The 26323-nt window shown below is 36.2% G+C and overlaps 2 protein-coding genes across 2 annotated transcripts in view; both read right to left on the bottom strand.

The window, feature by feature from the left end:
• Positions 1-26323, bottom strand: part of LOC142354270 (uncharacterized) — a 576654-nt gene that overhangs the window by 243529 nt on the left and 306802 nt on the right. The window lies entirely within an intron of this gene.
• LOC142353979 (uncharacterized) lies at positions 1506-7313 on the bottom strand. Its single transcript, XM_075406222.1, has 5 exons — positions 7266-7313; positions 6644-6826; positions 3322-3524; positions 2451-3206; positions 1506-2282 (listed from the first exon to the last, which is right to left on the bottom strand). Exons 3-5 carry the CDS (start codon positions 3349-3351, stop codon positions 1980-1982), a joined length of 1089 nt encoding a protein of 362 aa, XP_075262337.1. The 5' UTR covers positions 3352-3524; positions 6644-6826; positions 7266-7313; the 3' UTR covers positions 1506-1979.

The following is a 26323-nucleotide window of genomic DNA, read 5'->3' as shown; positions in this document are numbered from 1 at the left end:
GACCAAATTTTGTGAGGACCAAGTCCAGTAACTTGATTCTCTATCAATATACGTTGTTTGAAGAAAATTTTTTCTTAATATAGCCAAATCCAGTGATTTGACCACTTTATTGAAAAAAATGCAACAAACATTTCGAGAGAACCAAGTCCAGTAGCTTGATTCATTAACAGAAAACTTTATTTAAGGCTGAGAAAAGGCTGTTCAATATGGCCAAATCCAGTGACTTGACCAGTTCAAATCTAAAAAAGGAGACCAACTTTTTTCTGAGGACCAAGTCCAGTAACTTGATTCTCTATCAATATACGTTGTTTGAAGAAACTTTTTTCTTAATATAGCCAAATCCAGTGATTTGACCACTTTATTGGAAAAAAATGCGACAAACAATTCGAGAGAACCAAGTCCAGTAGCTTGATTCATTAACAGAAAACTTTATTTAAGGCTGAGAAAAGGCTGTTGAATATGGCCAAATCCAGTGACTTGACCAGTTCAAATCTTAAAAAGGAGACCAGCTTTTTTGTGAGGACCAAGTCCAGTAACTTGATTCCCTATCAATATGCGTTGTTTGAAGAAAATTTTTTCTTAATATAGCCAAATCCAGTGATTTGACCACTTTATTGAAAAAAATGCGACAAACAATTCGAGAGAACCAAGTCCAGTAGTTTGATTCATTAACAGAAAACATTATTTAAGGCTGAGAAAAGGCTGTTCAATATGGCCAAATCCAGTGACTTGACCAGTTCAAGTCTATATAAGGAGACCAACTTTTTGTGAGGAACAGGTCCAGTATTTTGATTCCCTATCAATATACGTTGTTTGAAGAAAATTTTTTGATAATATAGCCAAATCCAGTGATTTGACCACTTTATTGAAAAAAAAAATGCGACAAACATTTCGAGAGAACCAAATCCAGTAGCTTGATTCATTAACAGAAAACTTTATTTAAGGCTGAGAAAAGGCTGTTCAATATGGCCAAATCCAGTGACTTGACCAGTTCAAATCTAAAAAAGGAGACCAACTTTTTTTGTGAGGACAAAGGCCAGCAACTTGATTCTCTATCAATATACGCTGTTTGAAGAAAAATTTTTCTTAATATAGCCAAATCCAGTGATTTGACCACTTTATTGAAAAAAATGCGACAAACATTTCGAGAGAACCAAGTCCAGTAGCTTGATTCATTAACAGAAAACTTCATTTAAGGCTGAGAAAAGGCTGTTCAATATGGCCAAATCCAGTGATTTGACCAGTTCAAATCTAAAAAAGGAGACCAACTTTTTTTTGAGGACCAAGTCCAGTAACTTGATTCTCTATCAATATACGTTGTTTGAAGAAAATTTTTTCTTAATATAGCCAAATCCAGTGATTTGACCACTTTATTGATAAAAAAATGCGACAAACATTTCGAGAGAACCAAATCCAGTAACTTGATTCATTAACAATCTAATTTATGTAGGTTGAGAAAAAAGCAAAATTCTATGCCTACATTGTAGTAGCTAAAAAAATTTTGAAACGAATTTTTAAATTAAGAAGCAAAAGAAAACACAAAAGCAACCAATTGAACAAACGTACAAACAAACGCAACATTGAACAAATTTAACTGGCCAAAATGAAGGCAGGGTTGTCACTGGTTTTAAATTAGTCGCTATCATAGCAAATCATATTCTATTTTTTGTGCTTTTGATCCTTTCTCTAATTCCGCTCTGAGCCAGCAGATAAGACAAAAGCGCCTGGTTGTGGAACTTTGTTTTCATTACATTCTTCAAGAGTTGCCCTCGCTTCGCTGCTCCTCCGTTCGGATGATTTAAATTCATTTCCTTTATTGTTCAAACTTACTTTTGCTAATTCATACATTGGAAGCCACTTCTGGTGATATTTCAGCCGAAACAGATTTGTGTAAAAAGAACATTTTTGTAAGCGGAGCAACAAGTTTCTACACTACAACTATCATTAAACATTAACAATAATAGAAGAGTTTTAAAAAGTCAATGATACCTAGATATGCTGATACCTTTGAAAAGTTCCTTCCGGACCGGCGAGAAATCTGTTCTTGGCTCAGAACCGCTTTTGTTCTTTCCCTTCGGAGACATCATGTGTTGTTTGAGCTCCTCACGGTCCCACAATTTTGCCGCCGCGTTCCTCCCAATCATTTGTGGAGTTAAACCATCAACCAGAGCAATCTCTTCGCCTTGAGCAGGGCCGTGGCTGTTTGGCAGCATTTGCTTCTCACTGTTTGCAAAGTTTTTAGGGGTCGGCAACAAAACACCTAGTTTTCCGATCTCTGCAGTCTAAAAAATAACCTTTTCACAAGAAACAACAATCTTAGTTTCCTATTACCTTTGGTCTGAAAAACTGCTTATGCTCATTCAACAGTCGGTAAAAAACTCCGTCGTAGGAAATCAAACAAAAGACAATTGTATATGGATTGAAAGAAAACTGAACAAAAAAAAGCTAACCAGTTGTTTGACAGCATTAGTAGACATTTGTATTTCGCGGTATTTGCGATTGGCCAGAGATTTGATTTCCGGCTCCAGTTCCTGCATACAGTTAACGATCATCTCTGCTGCGTGTGTAATTTTCTCAGCAGTTTCTTTAATTGCTGTTAAAGCTTCAAGATCAGCTCTTCTGACTTCCATTTCTGTTAGATCTTCTGGATCTATAGTCTTTGTTCTCTTTATTTTCCTGTTAGCGGGAGTGGAACTGTGCTTAGGATTATCTACGACATCAGTATTTAGCTTAGGCACAAGATCGGAAGCGTTTGCATCTTCGTTGTGGACAACATTGCTTCTATTCACTTCGTTTGCTTTGTTTTTCTCCACTTGAGTTAAGTACACTGAAAGTTCTTCAGGATTCAGAGTAACGCACATACTGTCATCTGCTCTGACATTTTCAATCCCTTCTTCAGCAGGAGATTGAGATGATGTTGCTTGAGAGGCAGTAACGATCTTGATCCTTTTTACGTTCTGCTGTTCCAAATCTTCATTCAAAATTAATTGACTAACATTTTCGTATTGCGTCATGTTGGGATCTTCTCGTTGTACAACTGGTATGAAACTAACATTGCCATCAGACTCCGCCACCTGTACATGAGCGCTCTTCGCTTCGTTTTCAATAAACTCTTTGCCACCAATCGATATGACCGTTCCTGTCCAGTAGAAGGAATTGGTTCGTGGATTTATTTGCGAATACTTAACATCCACCAGGCTCCCTTCCTAAATAAGACACTCCTTTGAAACTCCAAACTTTCTAGTTTCTTGGAATTGGCGGCAATTCTATTAGCAAAACACGGTTCATTTGACAGGAAAAATTGTTTGCTGGTTTACTAACCTCCACTTTTACGCGATCAACCATTTCCATTCTAATATTGTTGTTGCGACTCCATATAACCTGTGAGGTGTTGTCTTCAAAATAAACAAGCCAATGCCTCTTTTGCAACTGCTGCTTAGCAATTTCGTTTGCTTTTCTCTTTACTTTTTTGCTCGAAGCATCCAAGCCCTTGTTAGCGCGATCTGGTTGCTTTTTTGCGAACCCTGTTAAATGGAAAGGACGAATGAGAATTCAAATCAAATGAGAGGGGGGTTGGAGGACGGTGAACGGGGGGAGTGGTGTTGATGGGAAAGGGTTTGAGTGGCGGTAACCGAGAGGCAGTACAATTCTCAAAAATTCGCAAAAAAAGACGACCAACAGTACTAATATAATTGCAAAACTTTGTTAAGATCAATTAATTAGGCGAGAAGAATTTTCAGAGGAGAGAGAGCAAAAAATAGTTGAGATAACAAAAAATGCAAAGACCGATAACTTCCTTGCTTTGTTACTCGCTAGCTTTCCACACAAAACTAATAATAATAATAGTAATGATAATAAAAATAATAATAATGATAACGATAATAATAAAAATAATAATAATAATATTAATAATAATAATAATAATAATAATAATAATAATAATAATAATAAAAATAATAATAATAATAATAATAATAATAATAATAATAATAATAATAATAATAATAATAATAATAAACATAAACCGACAAATGTTGGAAGAATTGCTCTTGAACGACAACAGGCGAGGCAATTTACTTTGTGGTCTTTAGTCTAGATCATCTTTTCCTTATGGGTGCAAAAAACTTCGCACCCACCGGGATTCGAACCACTAATCTATCGATCCATGGCCGCACTCACTTACCACTGCGCTGCGAGTCACTTAACTTTGCTTTTCTGCAACCGATTTTATATAAGCAACTTTGGAGCACTAGCGATCACTCAAAAATGAAGATCGAAAGCGTGAAAAAGTCACTTGAGAACTCAAAGAAAAGACACACGTTTACAATAATTGCTATGAACTACGTTCAAGAGCAATTAAACACTTAAAAATCTTCAGAAATAACGCATAGATCGGATTTTTGACAAACCGAATTGAGCAAAACACTCTCGATTGCCTTGCGTATACTATGCAGATGTTCTCTGTAAAATTTTTAATCACTTTTGTTCTGAGTCATTTTTTGTGAGTACTTATCTGCTTCGGCATGTATCTTTAAATGAATATGGTGGTGGCAAAATATCTCACCTCCGAATAGGTCTATTTCAAGTTGTCCCGCTTTTTCACCCCTATCATCTGACCCCGATTTATTCATCCCTGTATCATTTAATTCCTCTATTTTTTAACCCCCTATCCTTTCACCCCGATTTTAATCTTTCTAAAAAAAATCTACACACACACGCATGCGCGTACGCACACACACGCACAAACACATGCACACACACAATTCACACACCACACCACACTCATCACACACACCACAAGCACACACACACAACACGCAGACCACACACACATACACACGCAAACACACACACACACACAGACACACATGCACACCGAACACACACACCACATTGCACACTCACCACACATCACAAGCTCACACATACACACCACACACGCACACACCACACACACAACACGGACACCTCACACACACCACACACACACCACATTGCACACTCACCACACACAAGCACACACATACACACCACACACAAGCACACCACACACAAACACACCACACACACACAACACACACACGCGCATACACACGCACACAAACACACACCACATTGCACACTCACCACACATTACAAGCACACACATACACACAACACACACACACCACACACACAACAAGCACACATCACACGCACACACACATACACACCAGACACACCCACACATACACACGCTCACACGCACACACACACACCACACCACACACACACACCACATTGCACACTCACCACACACAAGCACACACATACACAGCACACACACACACACACCACACACAACAAGCACACCTCATACGCACACACACACACACCAGACACACCCACACAAACACACGCTCAAATACACACACACCACACCACACACACACACCACATTGCACACTCTCCACACAAGCATACACATACACACCACACACAAACACACCACACACACAAACACACCACACACACACACACACACGCACACACACCACACACACACACATTCACACACGCACCGCACACACACACCACACCCACACCACACACGCACTTCACATGCACACCACACACAAACACACACCCCACACACACACCGCACACACACACACCACAAGCACACCGCACACACACACTTACACACACACACCACACCCACACCACACACGCACTTCACATGCACACCACACACAAACACACAAACCAAAAGCACACACCACACCACACACACCGCACCGCACCGCACACACCACACACACACACACTCGCACCGCACACACGCACCACACCCACACCACACGCACTTCACATGCACACCACACACACACCGAACACCCCACCCCCACACACACACACGCACCGCACACACACACACGAGCCACACCAAACAAGTTTTTCTAGACTACAAGTTTATCAAACTGTTTCCATCATTATTGAAAAGTCAATTCCAAGAAGTCAGGTCGTAAAAATCATTGAAGGAGACGACGAATGAAAAAAAAAGCACGATGTCCCCAATAATCGGCGCTATCGCTTCGCGGCTTTTAAAAAAAATAAAAATTGTAGTAATAATTATTATTTTAAAAAAACTGATCTGTGGATGTTTTGCAGATACCTTTTTCTTTGTATCTGGTACAATTACATATTGAGAGAAATATTGCTACAGTTTGAACACCATATGTATCAAAGTTCAAACAGTGTCACTTTTGTAAAATAATAATAATAATAATAATAATTATAATCGGGATGTTTTCGTCTGTGCCCCCCCCCCCTCTCCAGCTTACTGTTGTAGTAATCCTCAAGAAAAAAGTATGACATGTTTTTAATTCACAGGCATGTACTTGCTTTGGAAATCCCCAACCCAAATACTGAAATTGTACCGTGCACGCAAATTACATTTGCTGCAAATTATATGCAACCCCCAGACCCAATTTTTGTAAGTGCTGGAAGGATAAAGTACCGGGGGGGGGGGGGGGGCATACTCGGAAAAGAACACACGATCTAACGAAGAATTAATACGAATTTAAAGTCATTATGATCAAAGTAAGCTGATGCGGATGTTGCTTCCTTCTAAATAGCCGAAAACTGTAGATATCATACTAACATAATCCTTGTCTTCTGCATTTGCATTTTCACTGATATTTCAACTAGTAATAACTTGTGCTGGCGCATATTCCGAGGCCAAATTTTGTTGATTTGTAACAACTGTAACTCTTCGGTTTGACATATTTCAACTTCTCGTTTCTTGACAGCAGTTTCCTCGAATATAGGAGCAGACAACAATGATCTGAAAAACATAGTAGTTATAAAGCCATCTGTCTGGTTTGATCGCCAAGTCATCATTACAGCCATGTTACTTTTCAGCCTGTTTTGACGGAAGCTTCGAGGGCTGAGTATGCTTGCTTCGGAGGCCTTAAGCCTCTGAATTGAGTTACCATATTTTCACCAATTAATTAAACAAAAACAACTACGAATCAACGATCTCGTCACCAGATCTATTTCCAATTTGGAGGTGTCTCTGGACGCCATTTCAAACGACACATCATCGAGTGCAATTCCACAACTGCGGGATGCCATTGCGAACATCACGCAATCATTGAACTCTCTCTTAAATTGCTAACTATTATGTTTTTTTTTTGCAATGATCGTATACTCTTATCAGCGTTGATAAGATGATATTTCAATGGGTACAGTCTTACAAGACGTAAAAAAATTCGCTGCTTTACATTATGATCGAAGCTTCGCCAATTTCCAGTTCCGTTCCAGCATCCGCCAAATCCTCCGTCACTTCCGTTAGCAGTTCCCTGATGGCTGCCATCATCAAACCCAACGCCTTGGGTGGCAGCTACAGCCAACCTAACTCCCCTCTGACGCCCTCGACCCCCCAATCATGGTTCTCGGGGAGTTCATCCAACTCGCGTTCGTCCGCAAACCCGGCGGTTTCATCACCCAACCGAACCAAATTTGCCTCCCGACCTCTGATCGTGACTCCAAAGAGCATTCCAGACTCTATGATTCCAACTCTCTATCATTACAGTGGAACTGGTAGCAACTCTCAACTCTTCTGTTTTATGATTCCGAACTGTTTTATGATTCCGAACTCCAGTTGGCACGCAATTTTAAGCGTTTTGTTTTTGGATTTCGAAATTTTCAAAATCCATTTTTAGTCATGTCGATAAACTGTACATAATGGTTTAACTCTGTTCAGTATGTTCGCCCCGTTTGTAAATGACCATGATCACCTACCGTTTGTAAATGATGATGGTCACAATGGCCCGATTATAAATGATAAAGGACAGACATAGTCCCGTTTATAAATGAGGATGGGCAGACAAATACCCGGTTATAAATCACGATGGGCTGACAAAGACCCGGTTATAAATCAAGATGGGCAGACAAAGAGCCGGTTATAAATCAGGATGGGCAGACAAAGACCCGTTTATAAATCAGGATGGGCAGACAAAGACCCGTTTATAAATCAGGATGGGCATACAAAGACCCGTTTATAAGCCTGGATACGCTTGCGATGTACTGAATATTTACTGGACAAAATTGATTTATAATGTCTCAGTGCTGAAGTGTTCTGAGGGGCAAGTCCGGGGTTGTATGGGGACATTATATTTATGCTTGTCCTACATCAATTTGATTTCGACAACTTTTAGTCTTGCGCTAGATTTTCTAGGAGGCCTTAAAGTGCCTAAACGGTCACAAAAATGGCAATTTTCAAATTCTTATATGATTGTCTATATATGAAATTTTCAACAAGGTATGCTAGGTTAGTGCATTGTTCACAAAAGTATTCAATAATAGTAAATATTTAACAGGAACTCAATGCTTTTTACCCATTTAGTCAGAAAAAAGTCATTTCATCGGTACTCAAAACGTAAGATCATATTCTCTGCATCAATTACAGACGAATTTCAATTAACCTTTTCCTCCATATCACCCCTTCCTCCATATCACCCCCTTCTCTTACATCGTTTTACTCCACTAAAGTTACTCCCTAATCTAACATCTTTTAGGGACGTATTTTTTGAGGGGTAAATCTAAAAATTCCATTACCCTGCCATTACCCCCATTACGCCCTAATCTTACACCGTTTTAAACCCTAAATTAGCCCCTAATCTTTATGGAGGGCATTTTTGGGGGGTAAAATCTTAAAATTCCCCATTACCCCTCATTACCCCCATTACCCATTACCACACTAATCTTACATTGTTTTACCCCCCATAGACAATTACAACCTACTCTAACATCAGTTTGGGGGTAGTCAAGAGGGTAATTTTGACAAGGGCGGTCATGCCTCAGAGGCCCGTGCGACTTCATATGATACTATCACAACCGAACGTGAGATTAAGCTACCCACTTATTGACCAGAAAATACTTGTACTGTTTAGTTGTTTAGTTGAATCGAGATTGTTGATTTCCTTAAGTTCGATTTGTTGCACTTCGAACAATGGCTTCTCCACTTATAATTTACACGCCAATCCAACAATCGTGATGTTACACAACTTTCGCTTCTGTGCTGACCTACCGGCGGCAAGTCTGTTCTTCAAAGCTCTGTCATCCGCGGGGTTATAGTCTACAAGTGTGCCAACACAGGCGGAATTGCGCCCACTACTTTCGTATACCACGTGCGATTTTAGATGCAGATCAAAACCAAATTTTAATGATGGTAAGGTTTTGATTTTCCTTGTTGTGTAAATCACTCTAATTTCCGTTATTATTTCAGCTATTCTTCTAATCGCATAATTGATATTAACGTCTACGATGTTTTTATGCTAGAGTGATGCGCATTTGCGGAAAATCAGAATTGTTCCTGTTTCTGTTGGCTCTTGGGACCTTAAACAAAAGACTTTCATCTGTTCGTCAGCGTAGACTGCCATATCCAGGAAAGCTAATTCACGATTTTCATTCATTCTTCCTGCTGTGAACTCCAATTTATATGCAAAACAATTCCTAAATAGAGCAATTGTTTGCGGTAGTCGTTTACGACCACAAATGATGTCGTCTACATATCTTTCAAAATATTTTGTTTCCTAGTTTTTTTTCAGTTGGTTCATTTTCACATTAAAAACATTTCCAATGTGCTCATTTTTTGTTTTTTTTTCAAAACTTTTTTGTCAGTCCAGGTATTCACGTTTTTTGCATTCAACTGCTTGGCTATTCCAAAGGATTTTTCTTTATGACAGTCAGGGCATTTTTTGCGTGGCAAAGTTTGTTTCTCCAGAGCTCATCTCGTTCTCAGCACTTAGTTAATCTTAAAAAGTTTTCATGCAAGTATTGGCCAAGATATTTGTCAGGGATTTCCTCATTACCGAACCTTCCTTTTGACAGTACAAGTTACAATTACTCTTAAAGTAAAACCTTTTGACGGTTAGTGTCAGTATGAGCTTGTGTTTTGATCTTTCACAATCAGATCTGGTGTTACTGGAGAAAAAACACAGCCAGGCAACTTCGAAGGCTTCCGAAACGTCAATAATAGTATGTAATATTTTGAAATCCAGTGCTACTATTCGCTGATTCACCTCAAGCTCAAGAGTTTCGAGTTATTGTCTTGCTCAAAATTTTTGTGACACTAGAGATTTCGATATTATCTTCCGGCATTTATTCAAAAAGTGCAGTATAAAAAAATGTTTGAATCAATTGTGATAAGAACTTCCTGAAGTAGATAAAACGGGGCTCATTGGTGTCTTGATTTTTTGAACTTCTGCAATCCCATGAGGTGGCGCTTGTTAAACGTCTCGGGTTCGTTGATTTTTGTAAATTTATCAGTAATCAGATCATGTTTTTTTTCATTTCAAGTAAATTTTCGCTTTTGTTTTTTCTATTTTCAGAACTCTTTTGCCTGCCATTTTTTGCCTCCAATGGTGGTAAATTGGGGTAGTCCTCTATTTTGTTCAATTTTGATTGAAATATTGTTTTCATCATAACACAGAATCTATTGCCTTTATCAAACCATACAGACAAAAACTCATTCTCTTTAAGAATTTTTGCCGTCTTTGATAGACTTCTCTCAGCTGGTGTTTCTCTGAAATTTTTAGCGTACCATTTGTTGGTTGTCTCAAAACAAAGTTTTTCAAAACGAACGCCACTCTATCGCACACAAATTACTATTTTGCTAATTTCCACTAGAATTTGAATTTCATTGATAATGCCCTCTATTGTGTGATCTGGCAAGTAAGGTAGAATTTCTATGACAAATACTGTTAGCTCTATTCCGTCGAAAGTTTTGACTGCACCGTCATATTGTCGTAAAGCTCTATTCTGGTGGTGCGACAATTTTTCAAATTTATGACTAATTCTTTCACAAAAGTTTTTCAACAATGAGGGAATCATTTTAGGTAGCAAAATACAACTCAGTACAAAAAAATGCTTTTTATTGGAGCTCCTGTTTTCTGACCTAATAATTTCCCTTTTTCCAGCAGTGCAACAAAACTAGTTTTAGATTTTATTTTCTCACTTTTTTTGTAATCTGCGCTGAAAACTATGTACTGCTCGCTTAGAAAAGAGGCCGTTTTTGCAACAGTAGTTTTCAGAGAGTTGGGAAACGAATCTTTATCTACATGTTTGTTTATGAAGTATACTCTTGAATTACCGTTCTCGCGTTTTTCAAATTTTTAAAATCTGTTTTAAAATCAGTTCCATACAAAATAACTCCGACTCAGCATGTGGCGTAGCCAACTTGTTGATAGAAATTTGATGGACACGAGAGCCATGATTCGGAAATTTACTCGAGTTAGGGACGACTATTTAGTAAATGACAAGTTTGCTTACCTCGCAAAAAAATTCTCTCTTGCTCTACGTTGGTGTTACCCAATTTCGGTTTTCTCATCCCCTATTTGAGCTATTTCCCCAAATTATCCCTATATTATCAAATGACGCTCAGTGTGTGCAGCTCTTGATGCGCGTCTTGGTCAATTTAGCAGTGCTGCCCCAGGATAAAATCAGATTTCTGCTTCCTCCTGGAGATTATGTTTTTCACCTGGAGGACCAATGTTCCAGTCTTGCGGACTTACTTGAAGATATTGGGCGGGTTTTCCCTCTGACAGAGCAAAATCGCTCAAAATTAGAAACTGTTTTCTGTCATATACTGATTACTCATACAGATTGTTGGTGTTGCAGAGTTTCGAGTTCGATGTGTGTTTTGTTTTAGACTTGTTAATCGCATCATGCCAAAGTAGCAGATGATCTCCTCTTCTGTTTATTGAGCTGTTCAATTCACCCAAATGTTTGATGTTTTTCACTCAATTGTATGCAAACGGTTTTTTCCCAGTACCGTTAGAAAATGGGGCTGAGGATCCCGTCCATTGCCATAAGTGAAGTGGTTTAGAGCGTGAGAAAATGAACCCGCCACTGAAATTTTCATTATGTTCTGAATAATTTACATTTTCTAAGAAAATCTTTGTTCTCCCCTATACAGGGCTTCTCATCCATTCTATTAAAATAATTATTTGTAAAAAGACTAAGTTGATTATAAAACTATATTTACAAATGTTTTCTCAATATCTAGCATCACTAGAGAGAATGCAACTTAAAGTGGATTTATTGAAAATCAAAATAACTTCAATTCAATTATGAAACCAAACAATAACTTACATTTTTTTCGGAGGATAGTTTTTCGTTAAAGCAAACATTTCCAAAATTTCTTTTTTGTTTCGATGATCTTTAATATGGATTTGTGATCTGGTCTTTTTTCTTGAAAATTTTTCTCTAAGTTTCTACCGTTTCGGTAAGTGTTTGGAACATTTCAAAGTTTTAATTCGCCAAAAATGTATTTTCTGAAGAAATTAGCATGGCCGCTGTTAACTACTAATAGGTAAGTAGTTAGTGTAAATAGTTCGTAAAAGTTTTCAAATTGTGGCTGAAGTCAAAGGTAAAAATTTTGTTGATTTGTCCTTTAAAAATTTGTGAAGGAGTTTTGACCTGACAATGAGCGAAATTGTCTGTTCGAAAATGTTTGTGCGAGAAATCATCTTTATTTTTTAATTTACAGATCAGGTTTTTCTACAAAAAGAAATCAGTAGTAGGGGTAAAGGGAAGTATCACGCAGACTAAAATAAACAGTAAAGATTTTTAAACTTACTGTTGCACTTTTTAAGCTTGCTATATGAATTCTGAGTTTTATAACCGATGACAAGGAAAGAGAAGTGATTGAGCAGCCGGTAAAAAAATGAGATAAACTGACACATAAAATTTTAAAATTAAAGAAAGCGAGAAGAGAAAATGTGCGGACTAGATTTTTTTCGAAACTTGCTGAAATGCCAACAAAAATGGTAAATCTATCATTTTCTGGAAATGGACAAGGGTAAAACAAAGACAAATGTAGGATTTATTCAATACCTATGTTTGCTTTGTTTTTTAAAAATCAATATCTGCACGTGGCAATTGGATTGCAATTGTCCCGTGTGCAGAATCAGTCTAACAAAATTTCAAATCTGATGACTGGAATCATGTCCCTGCGTTCAGCAATCCTAAACAACAATCTAGTGATTTTTCAGATTTTTGATTCGGCTCCTAGAGACTAGCACATTAATGTAAATTTAAATCACAAATGAGATAAAAATAAATATCTAGCTGTGATGTCCCAAAGTAGTTCAACTTTTTGTGCAGTGGGTGAATCATACTTTTTTTCTAATTATATAACATATTAGATTTAATTCTATTTGAAAATATTGGCTCTATTTTCTTTTAAGTTTTTCCAAAAATGGTGAAAACTTGAAAAAGCAAAACGAGAAAAGGTATAAACTGAATTTTTTATGCAAAACTTTTAGAATAGCTAACAAAAAAGATATAATCTGTCTAAATCTGCGGATGCACAGAAGTAATACATAAATTTCAATGGAAAGACTTTCCATGGAGCTTCATTACCCATTTCCACACTAATCTTACCTTGTTTTACCCCCCATAGACAAATACAACCTACTCTAACTTCAGTTTGGGGGTAGTCAAGAGGGTAATTTGGGCAAGGGTGGTCATGCCTCAGAGGCCCGTGCGACTTCATATGATACTATCACAACTGAACGTGAGATTAAGCTACCCACTTATCGAACAAAATATGCTTGTACTGTTTAGTTGTTTAGTTGAATCAGGTTTGCTGATTACCCTAAGTTCGATCTGTTGCATTCCGAACAATAGCTTCTCCACTGATCAATTATACGCCAGTCCAACGCTCGTGATGTGACACCACCTTCGCTTCCGTGCTCACCTACCGGCGGCAAGTCTGTTCTTTAATGCTCTGTCATCCATGGGGTTATAGTCTACAAGTTTGCCAACACAAGTGGAATGACACCAACTACTTCCGTATACCAAGTGAGATTTTAGATGCAGATCAAACTAAATTTTAATGATGGTAAGCAGGTTTTGAGTTTCCTTGTTGTGTAGATCACTCTAATTTCCGTTATTTTTCCAGCTATTCTTCTATTCGCATAATGGATAGTAACATATACGATGTTTTTACGCGGCAGTGGTGCGCAGCTGCGAAAACTCAGAATTTTTCCTGTTTCTGTTGGTTTTTGGCACCGTAAACAAAAGACTTTTTTCTGTTGGTCAGCGTGGACTGCCATAACGAGGAAAACAACTTCATTATTTCCTTTCAATATTCCGGCTGTGAACTCCAAGTTTTTATGCAAAACAATTCCTAATTAGAGCAATTTCTTGCGGTAATCTTTTACGGTGCAAGTATTGTCGTCCATATATTTTTCAAAAAATTTAGTTTACTTGTTTTTTTTTGTTGTTATATTTTCACATTAAACACATTTCCAATGTCCTCATTTTATTCATTGTTCATGATTTTTTTCTCATACCAGTTTTTCAAGTTTTTCGCATTCAACCGCTTAGCTGGTCCAAAGCATCTTTCTCTGTGACAATCAGGGCATTTTTTGCGTCGCAAATTTTGTTTATCCAGAGCTCATCTCGTTCTCAGCACTTAGTTTATTTTTGCAAGTTTTCATCCAAGTATTGGCCAAGATATGTGTCAGGGAATTAGTCATTTCCCTTCTATTTGACAGTACAAGTTACGATTACTTTTAAAGTAAACCATATTAACGGTCAGTGTTAGTATGAGCTTGAGTGTTGATCTTTCACAACCAGGGCTGGTGTTACTGAAGTAAAAAAACCGCCGGGCAACTTCGATGGCTTCCGAGACGTCAAGTTTACACCTCAAGTTATTTTCTTGCTCAAAGTTTTTGTGATACACGAAATTTCGATATCAGCTCTCGCCATTTTTTCCAAAGTGGAGTCAAAAAATTGTTTAAATCAATTGTGATAAGGAATTCCTGAAATGGAAAAAACGGGGCTCATTGGTGTCTTGAAAGATTTGACTGCGCCGTCATATTGTCGAAAAGCTCTATTCTGGTGGTGCGACATTTTTTCAAGTTTTTGACACATTCTTTCAGAAAAGTTTTTCAACAATGAGGGAATCGTTTTAGGTAGAAAAATACAACTGAGTACAAAAAATCTTTTTCATTGGATATCTTGATTTCGGACCTAATAATTTTCCTTCTTTCCAGCAGTGCAACAAAATTAGTTTGAGTTTTTCTTTGCTCGTCTTTCAGTAATATGCGCTGAAAACAATGTACTCCTCGCTTAGCAAACAGGCCGTTTTTGGAACAGTAAATTTCAGAGAATTGGGAAATGAATCACTATCTACACATTTTATGAATTACCGTTCTCTCGTTTAAATTGTTGACATTTAAAATCGGTTCTATTTAAGTTTACTCCGACTCAACATGTGGCGTAGCCAACTTGTTGATAGAACTTTGATGGACACCAGAGCCATGATTGGGAATTTTACTCGAATTAGGGAGGACTATGTCATTAAATTACAAGTTTGCTTCCCTCGCAAAACAATTCTGTCTTGCTCTACGTTGGTTTTTTCCCAATTTCGGCTTTCCCATCCTCTATTTGAGCTGACTCCCCAAATTACCCCTGTAATACCAAATGACGCCTAATGTGAGCAGCTCTCGATCCACATCCTGGTGAAATTGGCAGTGCTGCCTCAGTATAAAACCAGACTTCTGCTTCCTCCTGGAGATTATGTTCTTGGTCACCTGGAGGACCAATATTCACTCTTGAGGATTTACTTGTAAATTTTGGGCGGGTTGTCCCTCTGGCAGAACACAATCAGTCAAAACTGGAAACAGTTTTGTGTCGAAGACTCATACAGATTGTTGGTGTTGCCAAAATTTGCGTTCAATGTTTGTGTTGTCTTCGAGTTGTTAATCACATCGTGCCAAAGTACCAGATGATCTCCTCTTCTGTTTAGTGAGCTGCTCAATTCGCCCAAATGTCTGATGTTTTAAATTCAACTTTGAGCAAACAGTTTTAAATATTCTCCGGCTACTGTTATAAAATTGGGCAGCGGAACCCGTTCATTGCCGTAAATGATATGGAATAGAGCGTGAGAAAGTGAACCTGCTGCAAAATTTTTCATTATGTTATGATAAATTACATTTTCAAAGAAAATAAGTGTTTTCCCCTTTCCAGGGCTTCCTGTAATTCATTTTATTGAAATATTTAGTTACTAAAGGCCAAAGTCAAGTATAAAACTATTATTACAAACTTTTTCGCTAAATCTAGCCTCATTAGGTAAAATGCAACTTAGACTGAATTTTTTGCAAAAAAATAAAAAATTCATTTCAATTATGAATCAAAACAGTAACTTACAATTTTTTCGGAGGATAGTTTTTTATTAAAGCGAAATTTTCCAAAATTTCTTTTTCGTTTCGATCTCGATCTTTAATATGGATTTGTGATCTTGCCTTTTATCTTGAAAAATTTTCTATAAGTTTCTACCATTTCCGTAAGTGTTTGGAACATTTCAAAGTTTTAATTCGCTAAAATGTTTTTTTGAAGAAATTAACATGGCCGCTGTTAACTGCAAATAGGATAAGGAGTTAGTATAAATAATTCGTGAAAGTTTTCAAATTGTGGCTGAAGTCAAACGCAAAAAGGTTTTCGATTTATCCTTTAAAAATTTGTGAAGGAGTTTTAACCTGACGATGAGCGAAATTGTCTGTTCGAGATTGTTTGTGTAAGAACTCATCTTTATTTTCAGTTTACAGATCACTCAAAACTGGAAACAGTTCTGTGTCGAAGACTCATACATATTGTGGGTGTTGCCGAAATTTGTGTTCGATGTTTGTCTTGTCTTAGAGTTGTTAATCACATCATGCCAAGGTACCAGATGATCTCCACTTCTGTTTAGTGAGCTGCTCAATTCGCCCAAATGTCTGATGTTTTAAGTTCAATTTTAAGCAAACAGTTTTAAATATTCTCCCGGTACCGTTATAAAATGGGGCAGCGGAACCCGTTCATTGCCATATGTGATGTGGTTTAGAGCGTGAGAATGTAAACCCGCTGGAAAATTTTTCATTATGTTATGATAAATTACATTTTCAAAGCAAATCATTGTTTTCCCCAATCCAGGGCTTCCTCTAATCCTTTTTATTGAAATAAATAGTTGTTAAAGAACAAAGTTAAGTATAAAACTATAATTACAATCTTTTTCGCTAAATCTAGCCTCATCAGGGAAAATGCAACTTAGACTGAATTTATTGAGAAATAAAAAAAATCATTCCAATTATGAAACAAAGCAGTAACTTACAATTTTTTCGGAGGATAGTTTTTTGTTAAAGCAAAAATTTCCAAAATTTCCTTTTCATTTCGATCTTTAATATGGATTTGTGATCTTGTCTTTTATCTTGAAAAGTTTTCTATAAGTTTCTACCGTTTCGGTAAGTATTTGGAACATTTCAAAGTTTTAATTCGCTAAAATGTATTTTTTGAAGAAACTAGCATGGCCGCTGTTAACTACTAATAGGTTAAGTAATTAGTATAAATAATTCGTAAAAGTTCGGCTGAAGTAAAACATAAAAATATTGTTGATTTTTCCTTTAAAATTTTGTGAAGGAGTTTTGACCTGACAATGGGCGAAATTGTCTGGTTCGAAATTATTTGTGTGAGACATCATCTTTTTTTTAATTTACAGGTCAGTTTCTTCTACCAAAGAATTCAGTAATAGGGGTAATTGGAAAGTAGCACGCAGACTACAAAAAAGAATAAAGATTTTTAAACTTACGGTTGCCATTTTTAGGCTTTCTATATGAGCTTCTGTGTTTTAATACCGATGACAAAAAGAGAGAAGTGATTGGGCAGCCAATAAAAAAATGAGGTAAATTGACACATAAAATTTTCGAATTGAAGAAAACAAGAAGAGAAAAAATGCGGACTACATTTTTTCGAAAATTGTAGAAAGGTCAGGAAAAATGGTAAATCTATCATTTTCTGGAAATGGACAAGGGTAAAACAAAGAACTGATGTGAGAGTTATTCAATAACTATGTCTGCTTTGTTTTTTAAAAAACAATGTGTGCACGTGGCAATTGGATTGCAATTTTGCCGTGTGCAGAATCAGTTTAACAAAATTTTGAATCTGATGACTGGAATCATGTCCCTGCGTTAAGCAATCCCAAACAACGATATTGTGATTTTTCAACCTTTTGATGCGGCTCCTAGAGGCTAGCACATTGATGTTATTTTAAATCACAAGTGAGGTAAAATTGAATATCTAGCTGTGATGTCCCAAAGTAGTTCAATTTCTTGTGCATTGGGTGATTCATACTCTTTTTTCTATTTATATAACATATTACTTTTAATTCTATTTGAGAATATTTGCTCTATTTTCTTTTAAGGTTTTTCCGAAAATGGTGGACACTTGAAAAAGCAAGAGGAGAAGAGGTATAGACCGAATGTTATTTTCAAAAACATTGAGAATTGCAAACAAGATAGATATAGCTGTCTAATTCTGCGAATGGACAGAAGTAATACACAAAATTCAATTGGAAGTTTTTCCATGGAGCTGAAAACAAAAATAATTGCCAGTAAAAATTTATTTTGTTTTAGAAAAAAGAACGTTTTCGAAGACCCCGTTCATCATCAGGACCACCTAAAGCTGACTCATAATCGATTTTGTCATCAACAATATCTATCAAATTCTACAAAGTGAGTTAAAGAAACAACAAAATTTTGAAATTATTTTTAGTTGAAATTACATTTAAAACATTTTTTACATTTCTAATACACCAAAATCATTTAAAATCTTTACTCCGGAGTTTTTGAAATTCTCGGCTTTTTTCTTTTGACTTATTGAAACGAAGCTTATGCTCTCATTCCTATCATTCTAGAATAATTTTAGATTTTCAGATAGTAAATTCTTGTATTCGAACTTATACTTCAATGTCAACTTCCGCCCGTGGTACTTGTCGAGCTTATTTAGTTGCCTTCTTACTTTTTGATGTAGATCGCTTCAAATTTTTTCAGTTTTCCAACCCCGCGAAATGCATCGAGATTGTCCCATTCATTTTTATGCGCTCTACCACACCAATCAAGGTCCCACAGGGGAATCTTTCTTTTTAGGTTCTTAATAATATTTAGGGATAACAAATCGGTGGCTTTGGAGAACATAGATGGAAATACATCCATTACATGTAACTCTATATACAACATGCGATTAGAAATTTTTAAGAAACGATTATTTTAGGGTGGGCAATCAGTTCTTTCTTTTGCGGTTGTGAGAATGATTTGGAAATCACACAACATTTTCAATCTACTCTCAAAATGTTGAGTGATGTTTCCTCTGCATTGAACAAAAAACATCAATTTAAGCAAATTTTTGTTGACACTTTTAATTGTTTTGATATATTATTCTTTCTCGGACGTTTTGCTTTTTTTTAATCTATTGTGACTATTTAATCTAACGTCTCACTAACATTACTGGAATACTACACAATTACACAATCTAAACATCTGTTAATGAAGTATAGTCTTGCCTTACCATTCTCGCGTTTTCAAAACTTGTGACTAGTTTTAAAATCAGTTCCATTCTCCATTACTACCACTCAACCATGTGGCGTAACCAACTTTTCGGTAGAACTATGATGGACACCAAAACCATGATGGAGAATTTTTTCAATTTACGGATAACTATGTCATTAAATTCCAAGTTTGCTTCCCTCGCAAGACAATTCTGTCTTGCTCTAAGTTGGTCTCAGCCAATTTCGGCTTTCCCATTCCCTAATTGAGCTGGCTCCTGATATTTTCCCTGTATTACGAAATGTCGACCATTGTGAGCAGATCTCGATCCTCGTCCTGGTGAGTTTGGCAATACTGCCTCAGGATAGAAGCAGACTTCTGCTTCCTCATGGAGATTGTGTTTTTCGTCTCATGGAGGACCAATATTCCAGTCTTGAGAACTTACTTGAAGATATTGGCGGGTTTTCCCTCTGGCACAGCACAATCGCTGAAAATTAGAAACTGTTTTCTGTCATATTAAGATTACTCATAAAGATTGTTGGTGCAGAGATTCGAGATCGATGTGTGTTTAGTTTTAGAGTTGTTAACCATATCATGCCAAAGTCTCAGATGATATCCTTTTCTTTTTATTGAGCTGTTCATTTCACCCAAATGTTTGATGTTTTTCACTTATTTGCATGCAAACAGTTTTCAATTTTATCCCGATACCCTTATAAAATGGGGCATTGGATTCCGTTCATTGTCATGAGTGATGTGATTTAGAGCCTAAGAAAACTAACCCGCTGCCAAAATTTTCATTTTTATCTGAATAATTTACATTTTCAAAGAAAATCACTGTTTTCCCCTATCCAGGGCTTTTTCTAATCCAATTTATTGAAATATGTAGCTATAAAAGGACTAAGTCAATTATTAAAATATATTTACAAACATTTTCGCTATATCTAGCATCATTAGATAAAATGCAACTTAAAGTGAATTTAATGAAAATTAGAATAACTTCAATTCAATTACGAAGCAAAACAGTATATTACCAGCTCCACGAGGATAGGTTTTCCTTAAAGCGAAAATGTCAAATATTTTCTTTTCGTTTCGATCTTTAATATGAACTTGTGATCTTGTCTTTTATCTTGTTATAAAAATTTTCTGTAAGTTTCTACTGTGTCGTTGAGTGTTTGGAACATTTCAAAGCTTTAATTCGCTAAAATATAATTTTCGAAAAAATTCACACGGCTGCTGTTAACCTGTTAACTAGTAATAGGACAAGTAGTTAGTATAAAATATTTCCTAAAAATTTTGGTTGAAGTCACACGCAAAAATCTTTTTGATTTATCCCTTAAAAAATTGGGCTGGAGTTTTAACAAGACGATGAGCGTAAAATTCGAAATTGTTTAAGTAAGAATTCATCTTTATTTTTTAATTTACAGATCAGTTTCTTCTAAAAAAAGAAGGCAGTTGTAGGGTTAATTGGAAAGTATCACGCAGACTATATTAAACAGTAAAGATTTTTAAACTTACTCTTGCCATTTTTAAGCTTGCTATATGAACTTGTGTTTTAAAACCGATGACAAGAAAAGAGAAGTGATTGAGCAGCCGGTAAAAAAATGAGATAAATTTTTACATAAAAATTTCAAATTGGAGAAAGCAAGAAGAGAAAAGGTGAGGACTAGTTTTTTGGAAACTTGTAGAAATGTCAACCAAAAGGTAAATCTATCAATTTCTTCAGATGCACAGGGGTAAAACATAAAACCATTGTGGAAGTTTTTCAATGGAGTTTTAATAAAACAAAAAATCGAAATTGTACATTGAGCACAATCATTTTCACTAAATATAAATTCTGATGACTCGGATCATGTTCCTGCGTTCAGCATTCCAAAACAACAATATGGTGATTTTCCAACCTTTTGGTGCAGCTCCTAGAGACTACCACATTGGTGTAAATTTAAATTACAAATGCGATAAATTTAATTATTTAAATGTGATGTTTCATAGTAGGGGTTCAATTTTCCTTGCATTGTGTGAATCAAACTCTCTTTTTCTGGTTATGAAGAAACTTGAAAAAACAAGAAGAGAAAAGGTGTGAACTAGAGTTTTTTCCAAACTTGAAGAAGTGCTAACAAAATAGATATATCTGTCTAGTTCTGCGAATACCGGATGTAGGAAAAAATTCAAGTGGAATTTTTTTCCATAGAGCTGCAGAGAAAAAGAAATTATATTAAAAATTTGTATGTTATACAACATAAAGTTCACAATGAATTAAAGAAACAATAAGAAACAACTTATAGTTGCAATTACATTTACAACATTTTATTTATTTTATTACACCAAAGAATATAGGATCTTTATTCCGAAGGTTTCGAATTTTTGTTTTGATTTCCCGAAATGAAGTTTCTGTTCTAAATTCTACCTGTTGATATTACTCAGTTGTCTTGATTGACAAAATTTCAACAAAACTTGAACCAGAATAGCTTTTGATTTTCAGATGTCAATGCTTTTGAACTCCTTCAAACGTAAGCTTTCGAACTGATACTTCAATGCCTTTTTCCGTCCGTGATAATTGTCGAGCGCAATTAGTTGTCTTCTTATTTTTCTGATGTATATCGCTTCAATTTTCTTTAGTTTTCCAACCCTGTGAGGAATCTTTCTTTTTAGGTTCCTTACAAAATTTAGTGGTAACAGTTCAGCAGCTCTAGATAACATAGATGGAAATGCATCCATTACATGTAACTTTATATTTCATATGTATTTCAAGTTTCTTTGAAAAGATTATTTTAGAGTGAACACTCAAGTTCTTAATTCTCTCGTTGTGAAAATCATTTGAAATCACACATTTTTTAGTCTACCCTCAAAATTTTGAGTGATGTGTCCTCTGTAATGAAAAAGAACATCCATTTAAGCTGATTTTCGTTGGTTTCTTTATTGTTTTGTGTTATCGTTCTTTCTCGGGAGGTTTTGCGTTAAATTTTTTCTTTTGAGTCTAATTTTTCTTATGTTGTAATGTTTTGTAAAGGTTCACAGCTGGGGAGGTTTGAAATTATGCTGGTATCAGTAGAATTTTGATATCAATGACAGCTTTTTTGTTTTCATCGATTACGTTCAAATCTAGGAGTTTGAGGTTTCCATTATATACTGAAGGTACTCTATAAGATTACACTTGACAGTGCAAACTATGCCATCCAGACACCTCTTGAAAAATTTTAATTCCTGTATGTCCTATGTTGTACCTCTTTCTGCACAACAGAAACAGATCCATACAATTTCTCGCATGTTGTTTACTCCGTGTCATTAATGCTTTGGCATTTTGTTTGAAAACAGTTTTTATTTGGTTAGCACTGGACTCCTTAACCTCGAAATATAACGCAATGGCTACAATCAAAGCACATTCCCTTCATGTCATGAGTTTTGTTCTCCCTTGCTTCATATGTTTTCTGCAAGAACTTTTCAAAAAGATTTTATCGACAAATTTGCCAAAATTACGGCCATTGAAGCAACCATGGCTAAACTGTCCCATTGTGCTTACCAAATTTTATTACACCTTATTTTATCATTCGTCATGTTTAGTCTCAAAAAACTCTTCATAACCGATCTGAGAGTTTCTGGGCCCCGTCACTTTAGTATAGCTCTTTAAAGGCAATTTCAATCATGGCTCGTCCACTGGTATATTGGTGTATAACCTTTTAACATCGGGGGATACTATTTGCGAGTTATACTATTTGCTCATCTCCCTCCTAAATGATAGTCTCTAAAGTTGCTCTGAATCTTTCCAGTTAGTCTCAAAACTTGCACCTGGTAAATTATGGAAAAGGAGAGACAGATATTTATTGAGGTCCTAATAACCGCAACCGGATATTGACAGAACAGGCCGAAGCGGAGTACAGCTTTTATGTACTTTAGCACGTCCAAAAAGTCTGGTACCAAATCTTTTCACTGGTCTTTCCCTCTTTCAATAGTTGATGTTAACTGCTATTTATTTGTTTCTTCGTTTTTATGGTTAGTTTGTCACTTTCTCCATTACGAGCCTCTCAAACTGACTGTCCCTAAGAAATTTTTGTTGTCATTCTCATCAAAAAAGAACTAAGCCATTTATGAAATGGAACAACTAGAAACTTCTGGTTTGTCATAAATGATGCATTTTTTTAACCCCTCTATCAATTAACCCCATACACATTTTTGGCGTACCATTTCGCCGACGATTCTACTTCACATAGCATTTTACAGTCAGTGTTGTAACTCGACAAACTAAATGGACGGTCCCGTAACGCGGGGTCTAATCAGACTAAATAAAGGGGCAGCCGCATTTAATTAAATTTGTCTCTCATTAGATGCATTGGTCATGGTGATAAAACGTCCAGGTCAAATTGCGGCAGTTCAACTCCGTCCAAAGTAACAATATTTCTGTGAGGTCCATTACTCAAAGGCCTGTCTTTTCCCTAAGACAGCTTCACCGGTTTGTTGATAAATCTCTAGCCCATCATTTCTTTTCCAATGTTGCACAGAATTGATAGTAAAATTTTGTTTCAAATAATTTCTGAGAATGTCCCTATCCTTCTCAAATTCTTTATCGCATAATTTACGGCCTTACTCTTTACGATTTGTTTCTTTCCTTAAGAGCTTCTGCTGAAGATTGTCCACCGCTAGTACTGAAAAAGTTTGTTTTTCAGAATTCGAAACTGCAAAAAACTCTGCAATATAACTTTTTTTAATCTTTTTTTCATATTTGATGCTTATTTTGTATATTTGAATATTTAACGCTTTTTAGGTATTGTTTTAGGCAGTTGATATGCATGTAAAGGTACTTGAGCTATGGTTGTGGTGGAATTTTGCAAATCAAGAAAGCTTGCTTAGGGAGAAGGGCAGTGGGACAAGGACAGGTCAGGGACTAACGCTCTCTTTCTCTTCTCGTTCTACAAGTGTCACTTTTGGCTCTTGCCTTCCTCTGTCGTTTCCCTATGTTCTTCCCTTTTTCCTGGAGTACAGTTTTCTTTCAGGTTTCTTTGGTGGCGCAGAACAATCTCCAGTGATTCAATCTCACGTGCCAGTTCTTTGTGGAGCAAACTGTACCTTTCCAGCTGTTTTCTCTGTTTTTGTTTTTAAATCGGAAACTTTGTCAGCTTAAGAACCAGTACTGCAGTGCTCAAAAGCTTTTGTTTAGGAAACAAATTGACAGGGTTTTCAATATTCTGGAAGCATAGAAGCGCTTTATGTTTGTTCTCAATCATTGTCTAGTAGTTCGCCAGCTCTTGTACACTGCTTGGTCTGCAGTTTTCCACTTTGTGGCTTGAGATTCAGCTGTTTATTAGATCATGCCACACCCTTATGCTAGTTCTTGTGCTCAATTGGCCTTTGACTAGAATTGTTTGCGCGTTTTCTTTCATTTTTGTTTTGGGTTAAAGGAAGGTGCAGCTACTGTTGTTTTTTTGGCAGAAGTTCCTCCTTTTTCTATATATTGAACACTCTTTAGCGCTTTATTCAGTGAGATGGCTACTAAAATATGAACCATCCTCCATTATCTGTGATAAAATTCCACACATTTTTTCGATTCTTGCTTTCTCTCATCCCCTTTAAGGGCCCCTTAAGGATCGAATTGAGAGTGGTTAAAGCTGCAGGGAAAAATTATTGTAAATTATTTAAATAATTTAATTTAAAAAAAGAACGTTTTCGAATATTTCATACATCGTCACTTTTAAATAAAACAGATTTGCAATTGACTAAAATTAATTACAAGGTAAATATATTTACCATTGACCATATCTATTAAACTCTACGGAATGCGTTAAATTAGCTAAAAAATTTTGAAATCATTTAAAGTTAAAGTTACGTTCACAACATTTTATTTCCATTTAAGAACAGATAGAGATGAGGAAGCGGTTGAAAACCTGATATTTCCGGTAGTACTCATTAAAAAACCTGATAGTACTCAGCTCGATCATCCTAATGTAGAAGCTGAAGACAAAAATTTCCTTTCAGAAAAAAAAACAAAAGGTGGCAAAACCCATCCCAGAAGTTCAAAATAAAGGTAATCAGATTGCTCAGACGAGATCCCCATGAACAATCAAATGCTTTTTAAACACCAAAGGAAACGCCAAAGGAACTGGATTCATGCTTGAATGAAACTCTAACACAATAATTTCTTCTTCTGACAGAAAAGTTCAGTACCCAAAATACTGAAAATACAGATTTTTATCTGTTTAAGTACATTAATAAAACAGCAGCAGATGCAGACCACAAAGTGGTACATAAATTGGACTATGTAAATACCTGAAAACTGCTGCAAAGTTTTCCCACAGAACGATAATTACATAAACGTAGCGCTAGAACAACGTAATCTCACAATTAACTAAGCCTATTTTGCATCGACTATGGATTTGGAATTCATTTACCAGGAAGTTACCGAAGTTATGCAGAAAAGACATGGAAGAAGAGCAGTATACTTCGAGTTGATTTCAATTGTGTTGATTCTCTCTTTGGTTCGTGAATAACTGGGACGCAAAATTGGGCACAAACGAAATCAACGAACCAACGTACGAATCTAAAAACGGTAAAAAATTAATCGACCTAATCGTCAAAAGCAGCAAAAGTTTGAGTCAATTCACACCAATAAGAAAAAAAACACGTTCTTAACGAAAAGAAAACAGGTAGCATGATTAACCGTATGTCTTTGGGAGGTCGCAGGAGCAGGAACTCTTTTGGAATCATGCTTGAATGAGGCTCTAATACACTACTTTCTTCCTCTGACCGAAATATTCGTTACGAAAACACCACAAATAGAGAATTTTATCGTGTAATTATATTACCAAAATAAAAGCCGAGGCAGACAAGAAAATGGTATATCAGTAGCTATCAGTGAGCATTTAAAAACCGCCTGCAAATTTTTCACAGAATGATAGATAGAAGGCCGTAGCGATAGATGAGATTAACCTCATAGTTATTGTCGGCTATCTTGCATTGAAAACGGATTTGCAATTAATTCACCA

This window comes from Convolutriloba macropyga, chromosome 15, assembly GCF_964194025.1.
Source record: "Convolutriloba macropyga chromosome 15, txConMacr16.3, whole genome shotgun sequence".
Taxonomy (NCBI): Eukaryota; Metazoa; Xenacoelomorpha; order Acoela; family Convolutidae; genus Convolutriloba; species Convolutriloba macropyga.
This window is presented reverse-complemented; position numbering and strand designations above follow the sequence as displayed.